This window comes from Carex rostrata, chromosome 2 (assembly GCF_964058835.1).
Source record: "Carex rostrata chromosome 2, lpCarRost1.2, whole genome shotgun sequence".
Lineage (NCBI taxonomy): Eukaryota > Viridiplantae > Streptophyta > Magnoliopsida > Poales > Cyperaceae > Carex > Carex rostrata.
The window spans coordinates 16,457,163-16,483,793 of NC_135919.1; the positions used below are offsets into that span (position 1 = coordinate 16,457,163).

The window sequence follows — 26,631 nt, forward strand, 5'->3', positions numbered from 1 at the left end:
AATTCGATCTAGAACCAAATCTATTCGGTTGTATTTTTGTGGTAAATGCAGCAAGACGGGGAGTGCTGGAACAGGTCCAGCATGCGTCATGTTTGCTCATAGCCCTTTCAAGTTTCAAGTACCGATGTTAATCTCCGATTTCAAGTACTGGAAACATGTAGGCCCTGTTCGGCGCACTACTGTGCTCGTGGGAAAAAAAAAATTCACTCAAACTGAATTTTTTTTTTCCCACGAGCACAGTAAAAATCAGTTCAAAACCCACATCCATTCCCCAGCCCATGAGAACACCGAACAGGGCCGTAGTGATGGATCATTAGTAGAAACAATGAATAGCATAGCGAAATTGTATTGCTTTGGATGGATTTGAACAAAACCCTGAAGCCGGGTCATTTTCACTCTGTCTACTAGTATTTTTCTAGTAAATTTGGGTTTAGGAGTGAACGATCTGTTTGGTACTACCGTACTAGGACTGACATATTTTACTGTCTCTAATTACCCATTTACCCTAAAACCTCTCATATATGTTAAATCTTATAAAAACAAAACAAATAACCGGCCGTATAAAATGGTCCACCATAAACGGAAATAAATCTGCTGTTGTTCCCAAGGAATAACATCCTGCTATTCCCATCTCAACCATTCAAAAAATTTCATGAGCGAATCTGGAAGAAGTACATTTTTCATACACGAAAATCAACGGTTGGAATCGGAATTACAAGTTCCTGTTATTCCAAAGGAATAACAACAGATTTATTTCTACCATAAACGGCCACCTCTTGCCACTCGAGAGACAATTGTGCAACCGTAACAAAAATATCAGACACTCTGCGCTCCTCTCTCGCACCTCTCTTCCAAACGCCAATGTCTCTCCTCTTCTACCTCCAACCTCCCCTGTTCTACACGAAACCCCATTCTCTCCATCCCCACAAAACCAATCTTTTCAAACCCCACAAACCACTCGCGGTGAAATCCCTCGGCAAAAACCAAGGTCATGTTCCATCCCCCGAGAAACCGAGGTGGGAGCACTTGCTCTCGACTCTGGCGAGCCTATACCCGGTCTATGTAACTGTAGGCGGGGCCATTGCATGCGTAAATCCGTCGGCCTTTCAGTGGTTTGTAAAGAGGGGACCAGCGTCGTACAGCTTTTCTCTGGGTCTAATTATGTTGGCCATGGGACTCACGCTTGAGCTCAAGGAGCTGGTTGGAATTTTCAAGGAGAAACCTTTATCTGTAAGTTGGCGATATATTTCACATGCGTTGGAAAATCTTAATTAGGTGTGTTTGCCACTTGCCAGAAATGTTTTAGAGGGACAAATGAAAAATAATGGACTATGGATAATGTATCAATCAAACTATGATTTCATTTGATTTTTTTTTTAAATCTTAACACATTTAGTGACTAAAAAATCTTTCAGCGAATAAACTAGAAAAGAGCCATGGGTCCAAAATAATAGTTAAAAAGTTACCCATTGCAAATGAATTAAAAAATTGTTTCCCAATTCGTCTTAACAAAGAATAGTAGCTGTTTTCAGTCAAATCAACAAAGAACAATAGGTGTTTTTAGTCAACTTAATATGGACATTCCAAGAAAACTTGAAGCGTCAGCACATTCCCACTATCATACCAGTCATGTCGTTGCAAATGGTATATTCCTCACGTTGCAACAAGTACCATATTTTTGGGTTTTGCTTCTGGGCCTGCTTGCCTTTCGCAATAATTGCAGGATCCTAATGTTGTTGCAAATGGTATATCATACCAGTAATGTTGTTGAAAATGGTATATTCCTCACGTTGCAACAAGTACCATATTTTTTATTTTGCTACTGGGCCTGCTTGCCTTTCGCAATAATAGCAGGATCCTAATTTTGTTCCATCTTAAACACGGATCCCAGAATTGCTGAGATTATGTCTCTCTTCTAGTTCTAGCCCCATAGCACTTGAATTATCTATGAAATAAAACAAAACCGGTGAACCAACAACAAATTTGCAAAGCCTTTGTGTGCCTTAAGGAGCTGGATGAATAATCACTTGTATCTTTTTGTTTAGTTGATGCTAAACATTCTCAATAAAAAAAATTATCATGTATATAGGAATGCCTTATTTCTTTCTTTAAAAAAAAAATCAAAGTGATTTATTTGGACCACTGGTTCTATAGAATAGAAACATTTCTCGTACAGGAATGCCTTATTTCTTGATCTATTGTCTATTTATCTCTATAATTTTCTTTAATAGAATGCCTCATTTTTTTGTAGGTAGGTTTTAAAGGAAATGATAATCTTCTAAAAGTAAAGACTTCTGGTGAATTTCTGACATGAGAACACTTGAACATATTCTATCTAAGTAAATATAATAATCCAACTTCAACGATCCTCCTTTGTTTTATCACTGGTAAGAAAAGGTGCTCCAACCCAATTGTCACTTTTTGCCCTCAGCAGATGTTTCTTTACCACTGCTGGGAGCATGCACAAGACCGAATGTTCTGTTCATGTCACTTTAATTTGGGGGGTTCACAAAGGGAGAATTGTGTCGGATTATTTTACATTTGAGGTGCAACTGATTCTTTCACTTAATTCTGGAATTAACATTAAAGAAAATACTTGTCGACTTGTCGTAGATATTGTTCGGGTGCTTTGCTCAATACACAATAATGCCAGCTTTTGGGACGCTTGTTAGTAAAGTTTTAGGCCTCCCTCCGTCTCTCTCTGTTGGTCTAATTCTTCTGGGCTGCTGTCCTGGAGGAACTGCGTCCAACGTGGTATGCTATTCAATTTCAATGTTACATACTTGTATAATGCTGGGCTGGTACTTTTTACTATATTGGTATGATACCTGATTATAAACCAAATGAGCCAACAAATGTTAATATATGTGAAGAAAAAAGTAGACTTGTTATATTCCCGTGTATACCAGACTTAACTAACTATGCAGTAGATGGAGAACTGTTATATTCTTGTTCACTTAAATTAATCTGTGTAAAACAATTAGTTTTTCAGGTGACCTTGATTGCACAAGGAGATGTCCCTTTGTCCATAGTAATGACAGTCTGTACCACACTTGGAGCTGTGCTTCTCACCCCTCTTTTAACTAAGATCTTAGCTGGGGCTTATGTACCAATCGATGCCCTCGGGCTTTCCATCAGTACTCTTCAGGTATGGTGTTAATTTCTCCCAAAAAGGGCAGAGTGTTGGTCACTTGAACTCCATGCCATTACCTCTTTATGTCTTATATTAAATTGATTTCTTGTACCATTTGGTGCCAACAATGCCAGAACTGATAGCAATGTTAAAAGTTAGTCATAATCTGTTGTCCTTGTGAACCTTTGCAATACTGAGAAACTTCTCATCATGCTCTATAGAAAGAAGCAACATGCTGTTGCAGAACCAAGGGAAAAATAGAAAAAGATCAGAGAAATTATGATCATGCATTGTGGTGTGGCATTTGTGACACTTTTGCTGCACCAAGCTTTTACAAGATCATAGTGTATCTCTTATTTGGGTTGGAGGGGGGTATATATTTCTGCATTCATTTATCTCTTTTCAATAAAAACTCCTTTTCTTGTTCTTTTGCATATTTTCAGATTGTGGTTGCACCTATTTTGTTGGGTTCCTACATCCAAAGCACTTTCCCTTTACTTGTGAAAGCTGTTATTCCTTTTGCACCACTATTTGCTGTGTTGGCTTCCTCACTATTAGCAAGCAGGTTAGATATCCTTGAGTTCTGACCATAATTTCTATGTACTCCTTTTTTTGAGGAGATATTATTTTAAATAAAGTTTTCTTTGCTGTTACCTTTTTTTTATTTGAAGAGCTTATCTCCTTTGCATATGCAGAACATCAAAGCATCCATGCAATCATAAAATTTTGCTAATCAGATAGTTATACCACTTATGCCCTTCCATCCTTCTCTTAGTAAAAATTCTGATATTCCTCTTTTAATGACATTTTGGATGTTCTTTTGTTCTATCCTTTTAAAACTTATCTATTAACCCATTATTTTTGCAAGTCTGCACAAAGTGATTATATATCAGTGATATTAAGGATAGTTTTACCAATTTGCCCCCCTAAAGTCGGTTTAATTAATTGGCCCCCTAATGTACTATTTAATATGTTTTCAGAAAATGGATGTCCTTTAATTATCACTTTTACAATTTCAAATACTGAATGGGCTGGCCTTGAATTGATTTTCTTAAATCGTTTTTTTCTACACTCTACAGGAACAACTGAATATTTTTCTTGACCGTCAAATTTGACGGATGAGTTAATAACTGATACTGGCATTTCGACTGAAACTATCTCAAATATTTATTTATACAAATTATGTAATATCACAAGTCTAATTATTCAACATCAAGTTTTCAAAAATATTAAATGACATTTAACAGTGGAGTTGATTATTTAAAAAATTTAAACTATTAAGCAGAATAATACCGCACCCTCATATATCATATACTAGGATTTTTATATAGTCAATTTTTTTCTAGTTTTATAAAGTCCAAATATATCCTTATTCTAAATGGCACAACAAAATATTAACTTTTGATATGAATCAGTATAAGAAATAAGTTATAAAAAAAGTAATGAAAGGTATAATTTAACCTTGAATAGCGTTGAAAAAACCATAGATAGTAACTTTTAAAATAAAGCTATTTTTTCAAAGCTTAGTCCGATTGATCATCCAAAATTCATTTCTTTTGCATAATTTTGTCGTCAGAGATCAAAAAAATTATTTAACCACTTAGTCATTGTTTTCAAAAGTTTGTTCAACATTAGATTAGAACTCTTTCATACAATTTTGAGATCTGTGTGAAGCAAATTGTAACCCTCGTACAAATGTATAGTGATTGAACACACAGAACCTATCCCACATGGGAAATAATAAGCACTCATCCGTTCGGCCCCGCCTATGTCGGAATTATGTATATTACTTAATATGGTTTCTTCTTATCTATTTGTTTATTCTTTGTAATTTGGGAGGAGGGAGCGTGAGAGTTCAAAATTGCTGGTTCACATCATTTGAAGTTCTGAACCAACAAGTAGCTCAAAATTTTAGTAAAGCATGATTGTTCTATTACTTAATAATGCTAATCTATTTTGTCCAACTTCTGTAGTGTGTTTTCCGAGAATTTTGTGCGGTTGAAATCATCTCTTGCCAGCACAGCATCTGCTTCTGGAGATATGAAGACTGTGCTTCTGGCTGTTGTCTTGCTTCATTTTGCTGGATTTCTCATCGGGTAAGGAAATCTTTAATCTTTATTAAGAGCAATAAGTTTGTAAAATATTATTTTTTTAGATTATGCAGCATTAACCATGGTTCTGAAACTCGGAATCGGGTTCTTGACCATGGAATCGGAATTGGATGAATCGGAAGAATCGGATCGGTAACTTGGATTTTTTTGGCAGAAGCTTGTTTTGTAACAAAAAAGTAGGAAAAAAATTGGTAAAAATAAAATAAGCTTGCTTTAGTCATATCAAATAAAAAGTTTGCTTTCTACTTATATTGAGCTCTTTATAATATTGACTAATGTGTATTCATGTGGGATGAGACCAAACAGGTTGCGAAGCAGGGAGAGTAAATGGTTGGGATTACACTGATTTCACCTATCCCATTTTTTCTCTTTTTCTTTGTTCTCTCATTTTACTGGTTTTTAGCTCTATTTTATCTCTGAAAAACCATGTTATGACTCAGTTGTAAAAACTTTTGGCCTGCAGGCATGAATCAAGCCAAAAAAAAAAAAATTAAATAATTGACTCGGCCTGACTCGAATTGAACTCGGGCTGACTCGGCCGAGTTTTACTAAAAAACTCGCAAGGGTACGAAACTCAGGTGAAACTCGGACCGGACCCGCCTGATACCGAGTTGACTCGGATTCGGCCGAGTTTCCAAACCATGGCATTAACCAATAACACCAATCTCCTTAAATGCCAAATATGAGTATAATAACAATAGTGGTAGCTCAGTACAATTGCAGTTATGCACGGGCTGATTTAATCTTCACCAAGTGTGACTTGTTTCATTTTGGACTTCTAATCCGGTTTTTTTTACGGAGCTTTGTTCTTTATTCTCATTGTCAAATCTGATTAGTAGCACTGGCAATATGGCATTATCGTTTTTATTTATCATTTTGGTTTATTCTATTAATAGGTATCTATCTGCAATGGTATGTGGTTTCAAAGAAAAGCAAAGGCGTGCGATCTCAATTGAGGTAAATCAAATTTTTTATTGCTACTATACCTAGGTCAACAGAGGCGCTCTAGTATTTTTTTTCAATTGCAGCACTTTGCTTCAAATGTTGGCGAATTATAACATTGATCATAATTAATATGCATTTGTGATCGAGTTTCAAATTGCTCTTTGAAGCTTGAACAAGCAGAAATAAGCATTTTCTTTCACACATCATAATACTTTTAGCACTTTTTCTAACTGTAATTAACCAAAGTGAAAACAAGCCACTCATGTGGATTGTTGGTATCATCCAACCTTCTGTTGCCGATGCTTTCACATTGTTGTATGATGAATAAGAAATTCTAAAACCATTGATTTCTTAAATTGCCTCTAGTCACTTGAACACAGTATTTGCAGGAGCTTAGAGGTTATACAACGTTTGGAAATAACTTAATGTAATTGGACATAAATTTACCTATACATTGCAGGTTGGCATGCAAAATTCTTCGTTGGGTGTAGTGCTAGCAACATCGCATTTCGGCTCGCCACTTGTAGCTTTACCACCAGCTCTCTCAGCTGTAGTAATGAATATTATGGGGAGCAGCTTGGGCTTTGTCTGGAGATACATTACCCCCTCTGACCTTAACCAACAAACCGAGTCTCAGGATTGATCAACCTGTTGTACTCGTTACTATTTTGTTAGACCATGGTATCTCATTTGAGTCTTATAATTTATTTTTTGTCTGATGTGTGAAATAGAATTAATCTTCAGAATAAAAAAATAATATTTTACAATTACAGAGATGAAGATGCTGACACCACTTGTAAAATTTCAAATCTTTTGCAATTTCAATCCCTTCCAAATAGAAGGGAGATGCTCTTAAAATTACATAGCATCACTTGGTCAGTTTGTTGGTATAGATTTGACCTAGTCAAAATAAATAATAAAATCAAGTATATTGTGGATAAATTACAAAAATTAAGTATAGATTTGACATAGTCAGAATTAAGTATATTGTGGAATTAATGGTGATGCTCTTAGAAGTACATAGCACCGTTTGGGTAGGTTTGCATCATATTTTGGGGTAATGATTTTAACAGAGTAGCTTCGGCTTCATGCAGCGCACGAGTAGTATGCAGGGACTGAGGGATATTTTGATTATGTAGTATGTGCTCTGCATGAAGTAAAATCTACCCTGTTAATATCCTTACCCAAATTTTGATGTTGCCTTCAATAGTTCGTGCGGACTAGAACTAGGCCATGTCGTTATCACTACATGTAGCAGTTATGGACATAAATTGACAATTCTATATTTCTAATAAGTTTCATAGAGAGAGAAAAAGGCCAGTGCCACATCAGCTTTATCAAAAAAAAAAAAAAAAACAGAGAGTTGTCGCATGAAATGATGAAATCTTGACACACGAACACATGACGGGTCCACAAGCGCGCCACACCGGGAACCAGATCATCTGCCCTCAGAGTCACTGCGGGGTGGAACCGGTTACTGTTAAAGGGTTTAAGTACTGTTACTGTTTTTAAATAAAGGCCCACCAGCAGTGACTCTGGGGCAGACGATTCGGTCTCGCCACACCGTGCTGTCGGGTGACGAGGTCTACAGAAACTAACGAGTTTCTCTGCTGCACACTCAAATTTATTTAATTAATTTAATATAAAGTCAAATAGTTAAAAAACCATGAAAAAACAAAATTATTTAAATTAACTTGTAATTTTTTTTACCGCTTAATCTTATATTAAATTAATTAAAAATAATAATTTGACATGTAAATGCTTTACTAACGAAGTAGATCGGTTTCAACAATTTAAAGTTATCATGTGAAGTCACCCCGCTAGAGTTTCGAGTTAAACTTACCAATATGTGCATCAATAAGTGCACTCGGTATTGCCTTTTTTCTATTGAATTTTTTAGTTTTCTAATGAACCAATCAAATAGTATTTTTAGCTAAATGCTACGATTTTCTTTTTCTTTTTTGAAAATCTTGACAGTGTCTTATTAAATGTTAAGATTTAATAAGGACAATCATACAGTACTTTCAATTAAATGTTAAGATATTCTTTTTTTTGTGACTTTTGACAGTGGCTAATTAAATGTTAAGATTTAATGAGGACAATCAAATAGTACTTTTAATTAAATGTTAAGATTTTTCTTTTTCTTTTTGAAAATTTTGACAGTGGCTAATAAATGTTAATATTTAATGAGGACAATCATATAGTACTTTTAATTAATGTGTCCCCACGCTGCTATCCTCGAAATAGCAGCAAAGCATGTGACAGGCTCCCAGTAGATTTGAACAGAACAGAACAGAAGACTTCTCTTTCGCCTGGGTCCCACGTGAATGTTTGGGTCATGTAAGCATGTGACCATGTGTGTTGCACATCTGTTGCACATCAGCTTCTCTATTTAATCTATCATGTACCCTCCATAGTAACCAGATACGCGTTTTATTCGCGTTTAATTCGCGAATAAAACGTTTTTATGAGGTTACCGCACCGAATAGCGAACTATTCGGTTGACCGAACCTTTGACCGAATAAAACGCGAATTTTACGAATAAAACGCGGATTTTACGAATAAAACGCGGATTTCACGAATCATTCGGGATTTACATAATACTTTAAAAAAATTATTTTTTGGGCCACTGCCAGGCTGCCAGCAGGTCACGAGTCTCCTTGAAAAGATGACTCTTTGACCAAGTCCAAGTGGTATCTATTCCTCATGCACTCAACCTTGTTTTATAGGAACCTTAGCGCCCTCTTTACTTTATTTCTTGCATGTGGGATTAAGGTGGCGGAAGGAAGTAGAAACCGGACAAGGTTTTTGCTCCCAGTTTTTATGGGCTTGTTTATTTGATGGGCCTAATTCTATATAAACGGAAGTTCAAAAGTCCAAAATTTTAATATCATATATTAATAGGTCTAATTTCTGATATAAACTCAATTTATAATTCCGAATTATTCCCGAATAATACCCGAATTATACCCGAATTATACTGATTTGGTGTTTACAAAAACGAATTATTTCCGAATTATTTCCGAATTATACCCGAATTATACCCGAATCACGAATTTTTGACTCTGCCGAACCTTTCCCGAACTATTAAATTGTCACTATGGTACCCTCTGGTCTGGTTTGATCGGACGGACTTTGTTTTAAACCGATCTTTCATCTTTTCAAGTTCTGAAACAATCCGTTTGATATTTATCCGATATCAAGTAAAAAAAAAAGGTTTCTGTTTATATTTTCATCTTTTCAAGTTTTAAAGTTTTCTAAATTTGCATATTATTATTGTGCCTTTCACATTATAATTTCTCAATTTTGAACATCGACCTACAATACTCAGTGAACAGTGGAGCTTCGATCCACACCCGTGCCATCTAGGGGTACAAACAGATACAAAAATTAAGGTTCAGTTCTTCAGTTGTTGAGGGCTAGATCTTTTGGTGTGTGGTTATTAATTTCATGAAGACATGCATATAATACTTTGTTGAGGAATCCGGACCATATTAAAAGAGCAATTTCATCAGAGTTTTGGATAACATACCATTAATTAATTACGTACTAGGATCTGCAATTTATCATTTAGTTGTAACCTGTAACCCAAATCAAATGCAATCTCAATACATTATTAATTAAATTTAGAAGAGGAATGAAAAGGAAATTAATGAACGACATTCATGATTAATAATGATTATGCTAGCTTATTGCATGTAAATCAATCCCCTATGGCTAGCTGTATATACAATTACATATCTTTACCAAACAGCTACAAAAATTAGTTACATGCATCTCACGTACACTGATCAATGATCACCATATCCTTAGAAGTTAGAAGGGCAACTGTTACCAACATAACGCACATGATATTTACACTATTTAACTCCCACTAAAACTTCTATGAACATATTCACCTGTCCAAACTTGATATGAATGTCAATTCACCCTTCCAACTCCAAAGACCCAAACCGGTTCATCGTTCATAGCCCTGTAAGCAAATGAGGAAGAAAGGGAGGTATTTAGTTTGGAATTTTCCAATTATATTTTCAAGATGGGTGATATATAGAAGATATGTGTACATGATATTTATTTACATGTTATGTAAGAGCAAGCAATACCGACCCTAATCAACTATAAAAAATATCATTTAATTTATGAAAAGTTGTATCTATTTTTGAAAAAAAAACAAAAACTTTAAGTTATTTAATTATTGTTATTAAAAAAATTTATTAAAATAGATACAACTTTTTATAAATTAAATGTCCTAGAAGGATCACAATATTTTCTGGATTAGATAGAAGTGACTTTTGAACCGAGATCAATAACTCAGAATCTAAGCATTTTTATTTTTTTTCCAATAACACATAAAGAAATATATTAATTTTTCTTACAACCGCGAAAAATCCGGCCTGAAAAATATTGATCCGGGTTATTTGTTGCAGTCTTTCTAATAAATCAAATTATATTGTATTCCATCTATTTTTAAAGAAATATATTCAATATTTCTAATAGAGTAAAGATAGCGTGTGACATGCTCACCAAGAAAGTTTGGTGAGCATAACTCCAAAAGTTTATCGGATCGACGTCAAATGCCAAATCCAAACCGTTGAAATCCATGTACTTCATGAGTGATGCATATATATTTAAAATTTTGAAAGTTTCGAGTTTATTTGCTACACGGTCAAGTGGTCAAAGAAATGAACATTTTATTATAAGTTATTTTATATAATTCAATTTTTATTATTTCTTTGACCACTTGACCGTGTAGCAAATAAACTCGAAACTTTCAAAATTTTGCATGTATATGCATCACTCATAAAGTACATGGATTTCAACGGCTTGGATTTGGCATTTGACGTCGATCCGATATACTTTTGGAGTTGTGCTCACCAAACTTTTTTGGTGAGCATGTCACACGCTAGCTTTACTCTTTCTAATATTTCAATACAAAAAATTATGTTTAAAAAAAAATACAAGTCCGGTTAACCATTAACCGGATATGTTATTTAAAATATATATATATATATAACTTTCCGGTTAATGGTTAACCGGATATACTGTTTTGAGTCCGGGAAACCATTAACCGGAAATTTGTTCCAAATCCGGTTATTGGATAACCGGTTTGGGTAGTTTTCGAAATTTGTTCGGGATTTGGATATTTTTTAAAATTTTATTTATTTTTTTGATATTAATAAAAAAATCGGTGCATATACGAGTTATTAAACTCCATTATTTTGGGGATAAATTACATCTAAGGCATAATCAAAAGTAACTAAGTCACCTCTGTGATTCTAGAATATTAATTATGTATATAGAAATTTAATTAAATTTTATTTATTTTAAACTTTTTAAATTGAACTAAATTAAAATTCTCTCTAAGTATATGTCCGAAATTAAAATTCTCTCTAAGTATATGTCCGAAATTAAAATTCCACTCACCATATATTAAAATTCTCTCTAAGTACATGTCCGAAATTAAATTCAACTAAATTTCATTTTAACTAGTACAGCAAAAAAAAAAAAAACAATTTTTTTTTTTAGGAAATTTCTTTTTTGCATGTGAATTGTCTGTCCAGTAACAAAAGCATAAAGTACTTTTATATGAGGGCATTTTATATCAATTCTATTTATCTTCTTTTATAATACCTATAAGTTATTCTGTGAAATTATTCAATTTGTCCACTCTAATCAAGGCTGAAAATATTAGCACCTCCTGACTTTGTGTTCATAGGTCGATTATAAAATTGAAATTGAAAAGATTAAAAAATTAAATGCAGTGCAATTTCATTTTATAAGGAGGACTATAAAATATTAATGTATATAACAATTAAAAAAATAATAGATCAAATTACAAAATTTCAATTTATAAGGAAACTTAGCCCCCTTTCTCTAACATTATCTCCCGCCACTGTTCCTGTTAGAATATTGTGCTATCGATATCTCCATTCTATTATTAAACACGTTGGGTGTCCGATCCGCCAACGGCTACAATTGAAAGATAAAACTTCAGATTTGATCTCAGCCCTCCAATTACATAATTTGTTTTCTTTTGATTAAATGCATCTATTTTATGTATAAAAGTCTAAATTTAGTTAAAAGCATACTCACCACATGTGCTGCCACACAATATGTTACAATTAAAATTGAACAAATTCTGAAATTTAGCAATATATTTTCATTTCCTTATTTCTTTGTTTCTATATTTCCCCTCTTCAATTGAGAAGACTCCACCTTCCATTTTCTTATTTCTTTGTTTCCTTACTTCTTCTTTGTTTCTATACGGATCATAATGGAAATCAATTTTTTTTTATTTCCTTATTTCTCTTTCTTTGTTTCTATACATATTCGTGTGGGCAATTTAAAATATATGTTCAATATATAATATATCAATGTGTGTGTGTGCGTGTATATTCTAAATTAGAAATAAAGAAGAAGAAGAATACAAAATTGGAACGAGTGTGTATATATCCTATACATACACATGATGTGTCTTAATTTTTAGATAATTATTATTTTCATTAATATATCTGTTTCTTATAATATATTCCCGTTGCAACGCACGGGTATGATATTAGTAGTTTATTATTTTCGTTGTTAAATGAGATTTCATTATAATAAATGCAATGTCGAAGTTATGCATTTTTTTAACTTTTAGTCAAGACTGAAATAATTAAGATTCGAACTTCTGTTCGAAAAAATGATATTTTTTATAAAATAATCTTGTGTGATGAGAAAAAGAGATAAAAAGTATCTTCTTAAAAAGCAAAATTATATTCTCCAAATCTTCTGTATTTATCAATTTAAATCATGGAGAGAGAAAAACTGCATACATTAAAAACGGTGTTAAAACAACTATTTAAATTGTTTGCGTTGTGCTTAGTATGGATAATATTTTTCTACATCCAGGCACCACATAGAAGATAAGATTATCATTTACAAGAGGGATATTTGCAAATTGCAATATATATAGTTACAGATTATATGCCTCGTTCTTTTTTTTTTTCTTCTGAAATAAACCTGTAAAACAAAAATATCTCGGACAAGGTCCCCAAAAATTGCAACGTGCTAGGCGGCCTGGATTGGATCAAGTCAAGGGTCAATATATCGAGAAATATATATATATATATATATATATATAATACATGTATCGTGCGAAAAAGTCTTATCAACTGTCCTTAGCTGTGATACTCGATTTTTCATTTTTTAGTTATTATTCCAAATGGATTAATCTCAATTAAAGTTCATTTATTGTTTTATTAATTAATCTTTTATATTTTATCGATTTTAAATGGAAATATATTTTTTCGTACGACTTTGTTATATAAAGAGATATGGACTAATCACGCCACTCATCCAAAATTTTTCCATAAATCGATTTCAAAACATTTATATTTACGCTACAACTGTGATGTCATTTTTTTGCGACTAATAGGGGGTTAAAGATTTTAACAGAGCAGCTTTGGCTTCATGCAACGGACCGGACAAACTATTGAATCCAAAACTGCTCTGTTAATAGGCGGACATACAAAGATTCAAAAATTGACAAAAATAGCTTATAAGCTGAAAGATATTTACTAGCTAGTACATAATTAAGTTGTCGGTAACTAGTTGCTATCAACTGGTAAATTTAAATAGGTAAATTAAGAGTAATTCAGTATATATTGGTAAAAATGCATATCATTTGTATCAAATAGTATTCTAAGGAAGGTCCATAAACTAACTAAAAAAAAACAAGTGGATGCTCAGTTGACCAGTTCTATCTTCATCCCTTCACAAATTAATTACGAATGACATCAATTAATTAATTAATTAATGACATCTTGTCTTAATAGGAACTCGTAAGTAACGTGAATCAACAAAAATATCTTGCAAGATAAGTATATATGTTAGCGATTCATTCTCGCTCTATCAAGTAGGATATAGAATAACAATTTATAAATATAAAACTTATTAATTGAAATATGACCAATAAATTTTGCATATCGTTCACATTAAAAAATAATAAAAAGACAGTTTAATAAATAAAAATAGCCAACAAATATAATTTTCCAACACCTTTTTAATCTTATCTAAAGGCACGTTGTTAACTGTATTCCGCTAAGAGATATGCCTTCACCAGTACAGTTGTATCTAAAAAAAATTGCAAAAGCCTGTTCAGAAAAAGATGAAAAATAAAATAAGATAGATACGCTTTTTAGCTGTAGCTGTGCAGCAAGTTGCAATTATCCGAAATTTTTAAAAATACCATAATAAAAAAAATAAACTAAATAATCACTAATTCTGAAAAATTCGAATTTTAATACGGCCGAATCCCCTAGATCCGGACTCCTTTTTGGAGGCCGAATTTTTTATTTTTCTTTCTCACGTGACAGTTCAATTCAAACAAAAAAAATAGCCGAATTTTTGACCAATTGAAACCATGTTTGACCTTTCGGCTAACAGAGCGAAGGGAAAGGAAAAAAAAAAAGACAAAAGAGGGGCCACATCTCCTAGATGCGGCCCCCAGAAAAGAGGTCCGCATCTCCTGGCCAGGGTATTTTTTGAATTTTCAAAATTTCGTGATTATTTGGTTTTTTTGTTTTGTTTTGAAATATGATATTTTTTAAAATTTCGGCACAATTATCTTATCCGATAGGAATTTTCTACATAACATAAAATTAAAGAGATTTTAGCTTCTCATTTAGTCGAACACACGTTCTATGCATACATATCCGAAAATTTTTGCTTTAATTTTTTGCAAGACCATGCACTTACTAGCTTTCTGTCTAATAATATATTCTTATTTTTTTTGTACTTGTAGTTGGGAGAGGATTTTTGGAAACTATAAATATAATTATGGGGATTTTAAACCTGAGTTTGCTATTTACTCGTCATAATTACGTGAACCTTTTTACCGACGAGATGATTTATAATTTCTGAAAAAAAAAACCAACCAGAAAACAAAATATCATCATGCCAAAAAAGAGGGATAGAAAACAATTATAAATCGAATTCAATAAAGGAAATCATTATATATGACAGAGACAGACTCTGCCGATTTTTTTTAAAATACCCCAACAAAAAAACAAATTATTAATAATAACCGTTGTTGAGGAAAAATTTTAAAAATGCCCAAACCGCCAATAATATCGGCGGTCCGGAATTTTTATTCCGAACTGCCAAATTTTCTGGCGGTCCGAGATTTTTTTTTTCCGAACCGCCAATATTTCTGGCGGACCGAGAATTTTTTTTTTTTTTGCAAATTTTTTTAGGAAACTCAACTTTGCACCTCTAATTAACATAGCAAACGACCTTCAAAAATCGTGAAAATTTACCGACATGCAGTCTTAACATGGTAGAACAGGACTGTGAAGTTTCATACAAAATCTCCGAAAAAGTCGTGAGATATCGGCTCTCAAAAATTGCCCGAATTGCTGAATATTTCATTATGAGTCCAACTTTGCACATCTGGTTAACATAGCAAAACACCTCCAAAAATCATGAAAATTAACCAACATGGAGTCTTGATATTGTAGAACAGGACTGTGAAGTTTTATACAAAATCTCAGAACAGGTCGTGAGATATCGGCTCTCAAAAATTGCCCAAACTGCTGAATATTTCATTCTCAGCCCAACTTTGCACATCTGGTTAACATAGCAAACCATGGACTAAATTGCAAAAGTGATTCTACCAGCATGTAGAACATTCAGAAATACACAAAATTAACATAAATTTCAATTTATTTGGATTTTTTTACAGTTAATTATGAATTTCTAAAATTCAGCTTACGAAAAAACTTTAAACAGTCATCACTTTGGTTAGGAAAGTCGGATTTACGCGCATGACGACTTTTCGGAAAGGGGGAGACGAGATGGATCCGAATATCGCCCGGGGGGAACCTCTAGGCATCCAAAACATCAGAATTTAAAAAAAACATCATTTGGTGCCTCAAAAATTCAATTTAAAGTTTTTGTTTAGAAAATTTTTTGTTTGGTGCCTCAAAAACATCGTTTGGTGCCGCAACATTTGAGAGATGATATCTCACGACCTGTTCGGAGATTTTGTATGAAACTTCACAGTCCTGTTCTACCATGTCAAGACTGCATGTCGGTCAATTTTCACGATTTTTGGAGGTGTTCTGCTATGTTAACCATATGTGCAAATTTGGACTCATAATGAAATATTCAGCAATTCGAGCAATTTTTGAGAGCCGGTATCTCACGACCTGTTCTGAGATTTTGTATGAAACTTCACAGTCCTGTTCTGCAATATCAAAGCTCCATGTCAGTCAATTTTCACGATTTTTGGAGGTGTTTTGCTATGTTAACCAGATGTGCAAAGTTGTACTCAGAATGAAATATTCAGCAATTCGGGCAATTTTTGAGAGCCGATATTTCACGACCTGTTCGAAGATTTTGTATGAAACTTCACAGTCCTGTTCTACAATATCAAGAATCCATGTCGGTCAATTTTCACGATTTTTGGAGGTGTTTTGCTATGTTAACCAGATGTGCAAAGTTGGACTCAGAATGAAATATTCAGCAATTCGGGCAATTTTTGAGAGCCGCTCACAACCTGTTCTTAGATTTTGTATGAAACTTCACAGTCCTATTCTACCATCTCAAGACTGCATGTCGGTAAATTTTCATGATTTTTGAAGGTCGTTTGCTATGTTAATCAGAGGTGCAAAGTTGAGTTTCCTAAAAAAATTTGCAAAAAAAAAAAAAAAAAAAATTCTCGGACCGCCAGAAATATTGGCTGTTCGAAAAAAAAAAAAATCTCGGACCGCCAGAAAATTTGGCGGTTCAGAATAAAAATATCGGCATTTTTTAATTTTTTTTCCTCAACCCTGGTTATTATTAATAATTTGTTTTTTTTGGGGGTATTTAAAAAAAAATCGGCAGACTCTGGATAATTAACGGCACCAAACAAAAATTCCTGGGTACTAAATCACGAGCCATGTTTCTGTTTGGCCCCAGTCTGCTCATCCACGCTCGGTTTTACAAATATCTACAAATATGCGGTTTTACAAAGTACTGGGAGAACTTTCATTGGTTATAATCACATACGAGTTATGACTGTGACTGTGAGCATTGGAATTACCGTTTGCTTGTACTCGCAAGTAAATAGTCGTAGAATTTATTGGATCGCGCATGGTTTAGACAAAATGACCCCATGTGGCCATGTGGATCTGTGGGTGGTGGATTACTGGATTTGTCATCATTCGTCCGGGGAAACATATCAGCGTGCTAGGAATTCATTTCTATTCATCCCACGTTTCCGTAAGGATTTAAATAATAAAAAATAGTTGCAATAAACTACAAAAGGCTCCTGCTTTGGAAATAAGAAGAAAGTGCGACTAGGTCCTCCAACTTTCTCAAAATTATGCTCACCAAAATGATTTGGTGAGCGCAACTTTAAAAATTTATTGGATTGATTTTAAATGACGAATCCAAATCAGTGAAATCGATCTACTTCACGAGTGATACATTTACATGCAAAATTTTGAAAATTTTGAATTCATTTAGTGCATAATAAAGCGGTGAAAAAATAATGAAAAATAAATGTATAAAATAACTTACAAAAAGTTCATTTTTTTACCGTTTGACTTTGTACTAAATGAATTCAAAACTTTCATAATTTTGTATGTACGCGCATACCTTGTAAAGTAGATTGGTTCCAACAGTTTGGATTGTTAGGCAATCCAATAAATTTCTAAAATTATACTCATCAAACTTTCTTGATGAACACAACACACTTTCAACAATTTAAATTCACATATGAAGTCATTAAGGCCCTGTTCGGTTGCACCAGTGGGAATAGGAATGGGTACGGGAATGAAACATTTTGAACTGAAAATTACTGTTCACGTGGGAAAACAAAAATTCAGTCTGAGTGAATTTTCATTTTCCCACGTGAACAATGATTTTCACAGTGCAGCCAAACAGACCCTAAATATAATTTAAAGTCATTGGCCACCTAGGTAAGCGTACTTATGTTCTATTCTCGCTTGTAAATTATTCATGCAAATTTTTTTTAATAAAAGATAATTCTACCAACTTATTCCATAATTTGCCCCCCAAAATTCCCTACTCAACATTAAATCAGTACTATTTTATTTTATTACATTAGTTATACCTTTTTAGTTTAAATGAAATGAATTGAAGTAAGAACAAGTACATTTTTTCTTGCTACGTTGTAGATTTTGGTTTAATTACTTTTTACGAGATGAAATCAAATAAGGGGGCAAGGAAGATTTTGATTTTCTCTGAAGTTTGAATGAATGTAACAACTTTGTTCTTACAATGTAAAATTTGAAATTTGAAGAGTTTATCTTAACCGATTTCCTATATAATGCTTTATGGTTCGGAGCTCTCCGCCGTAGATCTTTCTTATGTAATAATGAGATGACTGAAATTGTAAAAGGTTAAAGAGTATTTTAATAAGAAATATATCTTTTCGGGAAGAAGTATATTTTTGTCTATATCCGGGGATCATGTATATTTATCTTTTCAAATACATTAAATAAATTTAAGTTCAATATAACATAACCATGGTTTTACTTCATTATAGTGATTATATTTATGATTTGATCTAAACATCAAAAGTTAAATATTTTATGTATTGTCAGAGAATAGTTTCAACGCCCACATAACTATAAATACTGAAATGAAAGAAAACTATAATGCTCGGATATAATAAATGCAATTCAATGTATGCATTTATTGGACAAATAAAGAACCATAAAATGATAATTGAAAATAATTAATTGATTAGTCAGAAATACTGATTTAATGTAGTATTATCCGAAAACAAAAGGACCAAAAAGAAAATAAATTAACAGGTGAGGAGAAGAAGCTTCCTACCTTGTATGCTCTCCTCTCCGTGCTACTAATGGAAAAAGAAAAATGACCTCCTGTATCTTTCTCTTTCCCCCTCCTACCTTGACTTGACCTCTCCCCCCCTCACGTCTCCATTTCCCTCCTTTCCCTCGTCAACCCGAAGACCAGATAACCCCTAGAAAACCCCCAAAAATACAATCTTTCGTCCGATACTTTCTGTATCTAACCCTTTCAAAGTAGGTCTCTTTTCGTAAAAGCCCTGATCAAATCTGCTCAAATCAGAAGTTCGCTCTCGTTCAAATCGAAACTACGAGGTCGAGTTCTTGATTCAAAGATCTGTTTTTTTTTTTCTTGTAGTTTACATCATTCCCACTCTTCTTTGAAACCCAGATTGTTACTACTATCCTGATCAGCCGAAGCTTTTAAGAGATACAAAACCAAATTTTTGCAATTCACAAAATGAAGGATTCTTCGTCTTCTGCTCCTCATTCGTCTCTTAAGCCCTCCTCTGTTCTCCCCCATAAAACTCCCAATATAAGAGATCACTATCGGATCGGCAAGAAGCTTGGCCAGGGGCAATTTGGCACCACCTATTTGTGCACAGACAAGTCTGATGGGGCCGAGTACGCATGCAAATCCATCCCCAAAAGGAAGCTCCTCTGTAGGGAGGATTACGAGGATGTCTGGCGGGAGATCCAAATCATGCACCACCTCTCTGAGCACATAAATGTTGTACGCATCAAGGGTTAGAACTTTGTTTGTCATTTTTGTATGATTTGAAAGCGATTGCTACTTAGGTACTGTTTAAAGTAAGTTAATTGTTTATGATTTATCTGAAACTCAATATTGCAGGGTAACATATCTAGAAAGCTGATATCATTCAACTAAGAAGTACCTTTTTAATGGAGTGAAAATTTTATTGAGTGTAACTTCAAATTTGCTTGCACTATATGACTCTTCTACTAATGGTTTGCTTTGTAAAATTATCTTTAAGCGTGCAGTAAACCAGTTTGATACTAACAACCTTGCTCTAGGTCATTGGAACCTTATCTGATCTAATCCGTCCTAATCAGACTATCTTATGAATATATTGTAGTTAATGAATCCTAAGGGTTGGGATCTCTCGACAATGGTTATCTTGAAATTCTTGACAATATTTTTTCAAATCAAGCTAAAACAATTTCAAAAAACAAAAAAAATTACATGTTGTTGGCCTTGTGAATTGGTTGTGTAACAAATTTTATGCAATTTAAGTGTTATTTAATATTCCATCGAAGGCTGTTAAATGTATACACTTGCGAGTTTCAAGTAATTTGATTTAAGAGAAAAACCTGCACCCAATTCCATCATTTTTCCTGTGCACGATATAAATAGTATAGTTTCACATTTCCAAGGTCGGATTTCAAAATTGCAAGTAACTTTTGACGATTGTCAAGATTGTTGAGTTAATACACTGTCGATGGATCCTTACCCAATAAACAAATAAACAATTTTTAATACCAATTTAAAACAAATAGACACAAATAATTAGTCCTATTTGAAACTCTCTTCTCGCTATTTTCTTAACCTAACATGCTCTAGATCTGACTAACCATATACATCTCTAGTCCTGCATGCTGTATTGAACCAAAGTGAATGGTATTCATGAATTGCAAAACCCCATAAAACAAATTCAGCCCCAGAGGAGAGTGCGTTTCTTTTGTATAAGAGAAAAAAAATCGGTGGCAGAACCTATGATTTCAAAGTTATTCAGTAAAAATTCAAAACAGTGAACAAGAGGCAAGTAAATAACATAAAACATTGATGCAGGTGCCTATGAGGATGCATTATTTGTGCACATTGTGATGGAGCTGTGTGCGGGTGGAGAACTATTCGACAGAATAATACAGAAGGGGCACTACAGTGAGAGGGCAGCTGCGCAGCTGATAAAGACAATAGTTGGGGTTGTGGAGGCATGCCATTCACTTGGTGTAATGCACCGGGATCTCAAGCCCGAGAACTTTCTCTTTTCAAGCACTGCTGAGGATGCTGCTCTCAAGGCCACAGATTTCGGCCTCTCCATCTTCTATAAGCCGGGTGACAAGTTCTCTGATGTTGTTGGCAGCCCCTACTATGTTGCCCCTGAAGTGCTCTTGAAGTGCTATGGCCCCGAGTCTGATGTTTGGAGTGCTGGTGTCATCCTCTACATCTTGCTCAGTGGGGTTCCCCCTTTCTGGGCAGGTGTGCCTTTATATTTATCATGATGCATTTTTTTTTTACTTATTATTTGAAGAACGACCTACATTCTTTCTTTTTTGCAAGAAAACCTGCTAGTTCTCATATTTATGGTTTAGGATTGACACCTGAGTTGATGTTGGCAGAATCTCATTTTAAACTTAGCCACTTGTTTTTTATGAAGTTGATTTGGGAGTAAAATCAATCTAAGAAACATTTAATATTGGCTTGCAAATTTACAGATGATGTCTTATGAAAAGATTAGACGAAGTAAATATTAACAAAGACAAGGGAGTTTAATAACTTTTTCCTGAGTTAACCTTTTGTTTTATGGTTGGTTTTTATCTATACTTTACACAACCCCCACGTTAATGATGTTGATTGCATTCCAATTTCTATTTTCTGAAGCGGTGAAAATATTGGGTTATAATTTGGCAAAAAGAAGTCCTATTCATCTCTTATAAATTTGATTTTCCTTTTGCTTAGTTTATTCAGACCTAGACCCCTATGTTAGTTTTAAGTTTTAAGTTTTTATAACTAAAATAATGATAAATCCTCAGACATCAAATTCACGTAATCTATCTGGTCTACTCTGGTTAGTACCAAAATTTTGTTCTAAGCTCTACATTTATTCATTTCTGACATTCAGAAACTGAGGCGGGTATATTCAAGCAAATTCTGAAAGGGAAGCTAGATTTTGAATCTGATCCATGGCCACTGATATCTGACAGTGCGAAGGATCTGGTACGCAAAATGTTAGAGCGGGACCCAACTAGTCGGTTGAAGGCTCATGAGGTCCTTTGTGAGTATTTTTTGAGCCCTTTATATAATTATCTTTCAGCTGTATCCCTCCTGTGGACACAGTACTAGTAACAGTGACAATGAAGTGAAATGACAACAACAATAGTTAGAATCATAATCATAATCATATAAAGAATGATGATAATGATAATTATAAAACTAATGTTCCTTTATATATGCGCATGGCTGACTAATATGTTTGTTAAATTGGACAGCTCACCCTTGGATTAATGATGATAAGGTAGCTTCAGATAGGCCACTTGATTCAGCTGTTTTGTCACGCTTGAAGCACTTTTCTGCGATGAACAAGCTTAAAAAGATGGCTTTAAGGGTATTAACGATTCCTTCCTTGTATCTATTTCTTTGTGTCTATTTTCTTGCATTTTTGCATCATATCAAGTAGTAAATAGATTTTAGTAACTTATTACACATGATCCGTTAATATAGTATTTGAACTTATTTCTGATTTTGGTCCTTCAAATTTCACCGTGTCCGTATTGATTTTTAAAGATTCTGCTGTACATTTTGGTTATTATCCATTATTTAAGCCAGAATTTGTGAGATAATCGTCAGGAAATTAGTTTCTTCTTGATTAGGGGCAACCCATAAGTAACAGTCATTCTTGAGTTATTTCTTTCTTTGGCATTGAATCCTGTATGTATATTTCTTCTTTTGGGTGGAGTTTGCTAGCATGAAACAAAATCAGAGTAACTGATTGAAGACTATCTTTTTGTTACCTGTTTTGGTGGTGTGTTTCATGGGTGTTAGTTTTATAAAAGTATGATGCTTAAAAAGCAATTATTCTTAAAGTGTTGGAAAGGTTGTAAGAAGACTACAATGTTACATTAATATTTAGGAGTGTTACTGATAATTAATTTCTTCCACCAATATACTGTACATTTTCACTTAATCTGAAACAAGTTTAACGTATGGCAAAATAAACAAACACAGAGTGTATCTTAGACCATATTTGCCTTTACTGGTACTACTACATGTTCACTAGCTGTGAAGGTACAGTTACTGTTATGCATCTGAAGAAACAGGGAGGAAAGGAATATGTCACCAGAGAAAACTTCTATCTGAAGTTTTTTCGTATAATTACAAACTGCCATTTACTCGAGGATCTTATATAAAAAAGGATAATATTACATTTTTTTTTATTTATACACGTTTAATTCAAATTTAACAAAAATATAATACGTAGAAGAAAAATTGGAAGACAATAGTCAATATGGGGAAGTAATGCCTATACATGTCCAAAATCTGTACTTGGTACTGGTAGAGATATGAGTCCGTGTGCACTCTGAGAGGGAGGGAGAAGTGCAAGTCCTTACTCAAGACGCAGTCTTTTACTTAATAACTGTATAAAAGTTGATTGTCTGCTATCCTCCTATACTTTCAGATTTAAAGAAAACAGGTATATTTATACAGATCCAACTAACCTGTACTTGAACTGGCTGCAAATACATGGTGTTGGATGGTTGGTGGATGGACCTGACCTGACCCGATCCATTGAGTTCTTTCTTTTTCGTCCTTTGAATAGGAAGCTTCTTTTGCTTTGGCATGAACGTTTTGCTCGCAATACTTAGGACTAAAATGGGCATTAAATTTTCTTTGACCAAAAGATATTGAGTGTTGGGACTGAGCGACCACTTGTACAACTTTAATCTTGGTTTGTGTTGCTCCCGAGGTTAGCTAATATGCAACTTTACATTTGGCATTGATAGCTGTTTTTAGTAAGGAATCTTTTCTTAATATTTTACAGGTCATAGCAGAAAGCTTGTCAGAAGAGGAGATTGGTGGTCTAAAAGAGCTGTTTAAAATGATTGATACAGACAGTAGTGGGACCATTACATTTGATGAACTTAAGGAGGGATTAAGGCGGGTTGGATCTGAACTGACAGAACATGAAATTCAGGCACTGATGGCATCAGTAAGGATAAATTGCTAAACCACTTTTTATGTGATATTAGCATTGTTGGGTTGAGACTCGAGAACAGAGTATATACAGTCACTTGGAACCTGCAAAGCCTGGAAATTGATGTACAATCCTGCAAAAATTGAAGAATATACCCCTGAAAAATGAGAACTGTATCTGTATTCCTCTCCCTATAAATGTCAATAGTACCCATTCTGCGCCCCTCATTTATACAGGTATAAATGACGAGGGAAGAGCAGTTTGGGCAACTTGCAGGGGCAGACCCATGTAGTCCCGGGGGGGCGCAGCTGTCCCTCCTTGATTTTGAATTTTAGTGGAGATCGGGACGTTCCGATCTACTTTGCCCCCCTCTGGATGTTTGATTTGTAATTCGGGTTAAATTTGGAGTTAAAATTAAAAATAATTTTCTTGAATTATGATTGGTAACTAGAATTATTAGTTAGAGAATCAGAAATTACAAGTCGAGTATTGGAAAGTATAAGTTAAAGCATTATTTTTATTGAGTACTTAATTAGTTTAAACCCGATTCGATATTTTTTTGCCCCCCCTCCCCCGTGTTTTTAGGTCGTGCACAGTATTCCTACATTTCTCTAGTTTAGTGTGATATGCTCTTTTTCAGGATTTTTATTCTTGGTTTTTTGTGGGTTTATAATGATAGGCATGAAAATATTCCTAATAAAACAGTTTAATAGTTACTGAAGGACCTATTGGAGAAATGACCTCCTCATTTTACCAATGTATTGGCTTGGCAGGGCACCTGGTGGTAGACTAAACCCCTCTAGCTAAATTGATGTTATAATAACTCGTCAATGAATTAATTACTTGCCCATTTCAACAATTCATTAAATTTTTACTTATATTTGACGTATATGAGATGTTAAATTGGGTTTTGTCATGGACTTAACAGGCTGACATTGACAACAGCGGCACCATTGACTATGGTGAGTTTTTGGCTGCTACACTGCACATGAATAAATTGGAGCGGGAGGAGAATTTGATGTCCGCATTCTCTTTCTTTGACAAGGATGGCAGTGGGTTTATAACCATTGATGAGCTGTCTCAGGCATGCCGGCAATTCGGCCTTGATGATGTCCACCTTGAGGATATGATCAAAGACATTGATCAAAACAATGTAATCTTAAATTAATCTTTTTGGGTTCTCAGTTCAAGTGAAGGGTAGATTAAGTAATTAAACAAAAAGATTTGGATATATTTGGTTAAAAGTGAAAGCGGGGTCGTGTAGTACCAGAGTGTTGCCTCTTGACCCATCAGATCAGCCTTTAGTATGTCATGTCTGTATGGCTAATTATTGCTCGAAGGCTATATACAACAGTTTTTGACTAAATTTATTTTGAATTACTTATTTACAGGATGGACAGATAGATTATAGTGAGTTTACAACAATGATGAGAAAAGGCAATGGTGTAGTAGGAAGGAGGACAATGAGACCCGGCTTGAACATTGATCTCGCCAGTGCCTTGACTGGAAATTAGTAGTTTCTTCTTTTTTGTCTGTTAATTTTTATTTCCTTTTTCTGTGTAATATTTTGTGAAGATTTATGTCTAATTGAGACTGTTACAATTAGTAATTGTTCCTCATTCTCTGTTACTAAGGAATCTATTTTTCTTGAGTTTTAAGAGATTTGGATTTGAGAGGCATTTTGGAGAGGCTTTCTTGTATACATGGACAATTCTGCTTTGCCAGATTTATGGTTATTAATCAAGTGAATGCTTGAGGAATTTGCTACTTCATTTACATCCTCCATGTTTGCCAGAGTGATGGTTTGCCAGATTGTGTGATATTGTGAGTTTGGCTTGTGAACCCCGTATGTAAGCTTAGAAAAGTGTCTCGTGTAAGATGATCGATACATCTGTAGAGATCAACTGGTTTTGGCATGTGAAGTGCGTTTGCCATGTCTTCAATTCATATAATCATGGAGCAACGTTTAAAATCAACCTGCCAGTTGCTGGTCAACGTGTGAAAAAAAAATATGTTAGTACCGTTGCATAACACGTCACTCTCCTTTAGCTTCCCTTCACTGTTTAATCTTTTCAAATACGGTTTTGTAGTGTGTATCAAGATCCCTTACTTTAGTCTCTTTTTTTGTTAGACCTTTTAATCATTGTTTGAACTTTTAAGATATCTCTATCTTTGCTTCTATGGACATATCAAGTCAACTGAATACAATCTCATTAGCATAGATTAAAATATAATTTTTACTTTTGATTCGCAACGATCCTGAGATATTCTATGGCGAAATAGGACCAAGTCATGATGCAAAATTTATTAATGATCGGTTGACTATTCGGTACAGGATTTTCTCAAAAAAAAAAGAAAAAAGAAAAAAAAAAGACTATTCGGTACAGAAACGTTAGGTATATTCACTCCAGGCTAATGATCACATGACATTAGAATTATTAAAACTAGGTTTAACAATTTAATACATGATAAACAATAGTCCATTAACAAATATTCAAGGTGACTAATAAGCACATTTTTGCTCTATGTCAAAATTAAAAATGTATTTGTATATTGCAAGGTAAATGTGGAATTCAAGCAGCTCACCAAACTTCCTCCTTGAACAGAAGAGAAGTGTCGAAATAATGACTGTTGGTAGCGAATGAAGTTTCATATGAAGTTCTAATGTCTATAGTTTTCATTATCATGATTTTAGTTCTAAC

The 26,631-nt window shown here is 34.0% G+C and overlaps 2 protein-coding genes across 6 annotated transcripts; both read left to right on the forward strand.

The window, feature by feature from the left end:
* The first annotated feature begins 782 nt into the window (after positions 1–782).
* Positions 783–7,047, forward strand: LOC144545749 (putative sodium/metabolite cotransporter BASS1, chloroplastic). Of its 4 annotated transcripts, none has more exons than XM_078294312.1 (8): positions 809–1,230; positions 2,252–2,297; positions 2,614–2,754; positions 2,993–3,148; positions 3,577–3,698; positions 5,107–5,229; positions 6,141–6,201; positions 6,650–7,047. In XM_078294312.1, exons 3-8 carry the CDS (start codon positions 2,647–2,649, stop codon positions 6,830–6,832), a joined length of 753 nt encoding a protein of 250 aa, XP_078150438.1. In that variant the 5' UTR covers positions 809–1,230; positions 2,252–2,297; positions 2,614–2,646; the 3' UTR covers positions 6,833–7,047. The 4 variants fall into 4 exon arrangements, with proteins under 4 accessions (XP_078150422.1, XP_078150438.1, XP_078150429.1 ...); XM_078294303.1 differs by having other exon boundaries at positions 1,097–1,230; positions 2,252–2,387; XM_078294322.1 differs by having other exon boundaries at positions 1,174–1,230; positions 2,256–2,387.
* An 11,949-nt stretch (positions 7,048–18,996) lies between these two features.
* On the forward strand, positions 18,997–25,701 carry LOC144545854 (calcium-dependent protein kinase 24). Of its 2 annotated transcripts, XM_078294432.1 has the most exons (8): positions 19,030–19,236; positions 19,279–19,741; positions 20,806–21,216; positions 21,860–22,012; positions 22,227–22,342; positions 23,777–23,944; positions 24,858–25,082; positions 25,321–25,701. In XM_078294432.1, the coding sequence occupies exons 2-8, from the start codon at positions 19,456–19,458 to the stop codon at positions 25,441–25,443; spliced, it is 1,482 nt and encodes a 493-aa protein (XP_078150558.1). In that variant the 5' UTR covers positions 19,030–19,236; positions 19,279–19,455; the 3' UTR covers positions 25,444–25,701. The 2 variants fall into 2 exon arrangements, with proteins under 2 accessions (XP_078150550.1, XP_078150558.1); XM_078294424.1 differs by having other exon boundaries at positions 18,997–19,741.
* The last annotated feature ends 930 nt before the right edge of the window (positions 25,702–26,631 follow it).

Excerpts from the sequence above, each read along its gene's own strand:
- LOC144545749 (XM_078294296.1), top strand. The coding sequence starts at position 862 with ATGTCTCTCCTCTTCTACCTCCAACCTCCCCTGTTCTACACGAAACCC. Across the intron at positions 3,149-3,576 it reads TTTCCATCAGTACTCTTCAG|ATTGTGGTTGCACCTATTTT; the intron begins GTATGGTGTTAA and ends GCATATTTTCAG. Across the intron at positions 3,699-5,106 it reads TCCTCACTATTAGCAAGCAG|TGTGTTTTCCGAGAATTTTG; the intron begins GTTAGATATCCT and ends CAACTTCTGTAG.
- LOC144545854 (XM_078294424.1), top strand. The coding sequence starts at position 19,456 with ATGAAGGATTCTTCGTCTTCTGCTCCTCATTCGTCTCTTAAGCCCTCC. Across the intron at positions 21,217-21,859 it reads GGTTCCCCCTTTCTGGGCAG|AAACTGAGGCGGGTATATTC; the intron begins GTGTGCCTTTAT and ends TCTGACATTCAG. Across the intron at positions 22,343-23,776 it reads TTAAAAAGATGGCTTTAAGG|GTCATAGCAGAAAGCTTGTC; the intron begins GTATTAACGATT and ends AATATTTTACAG.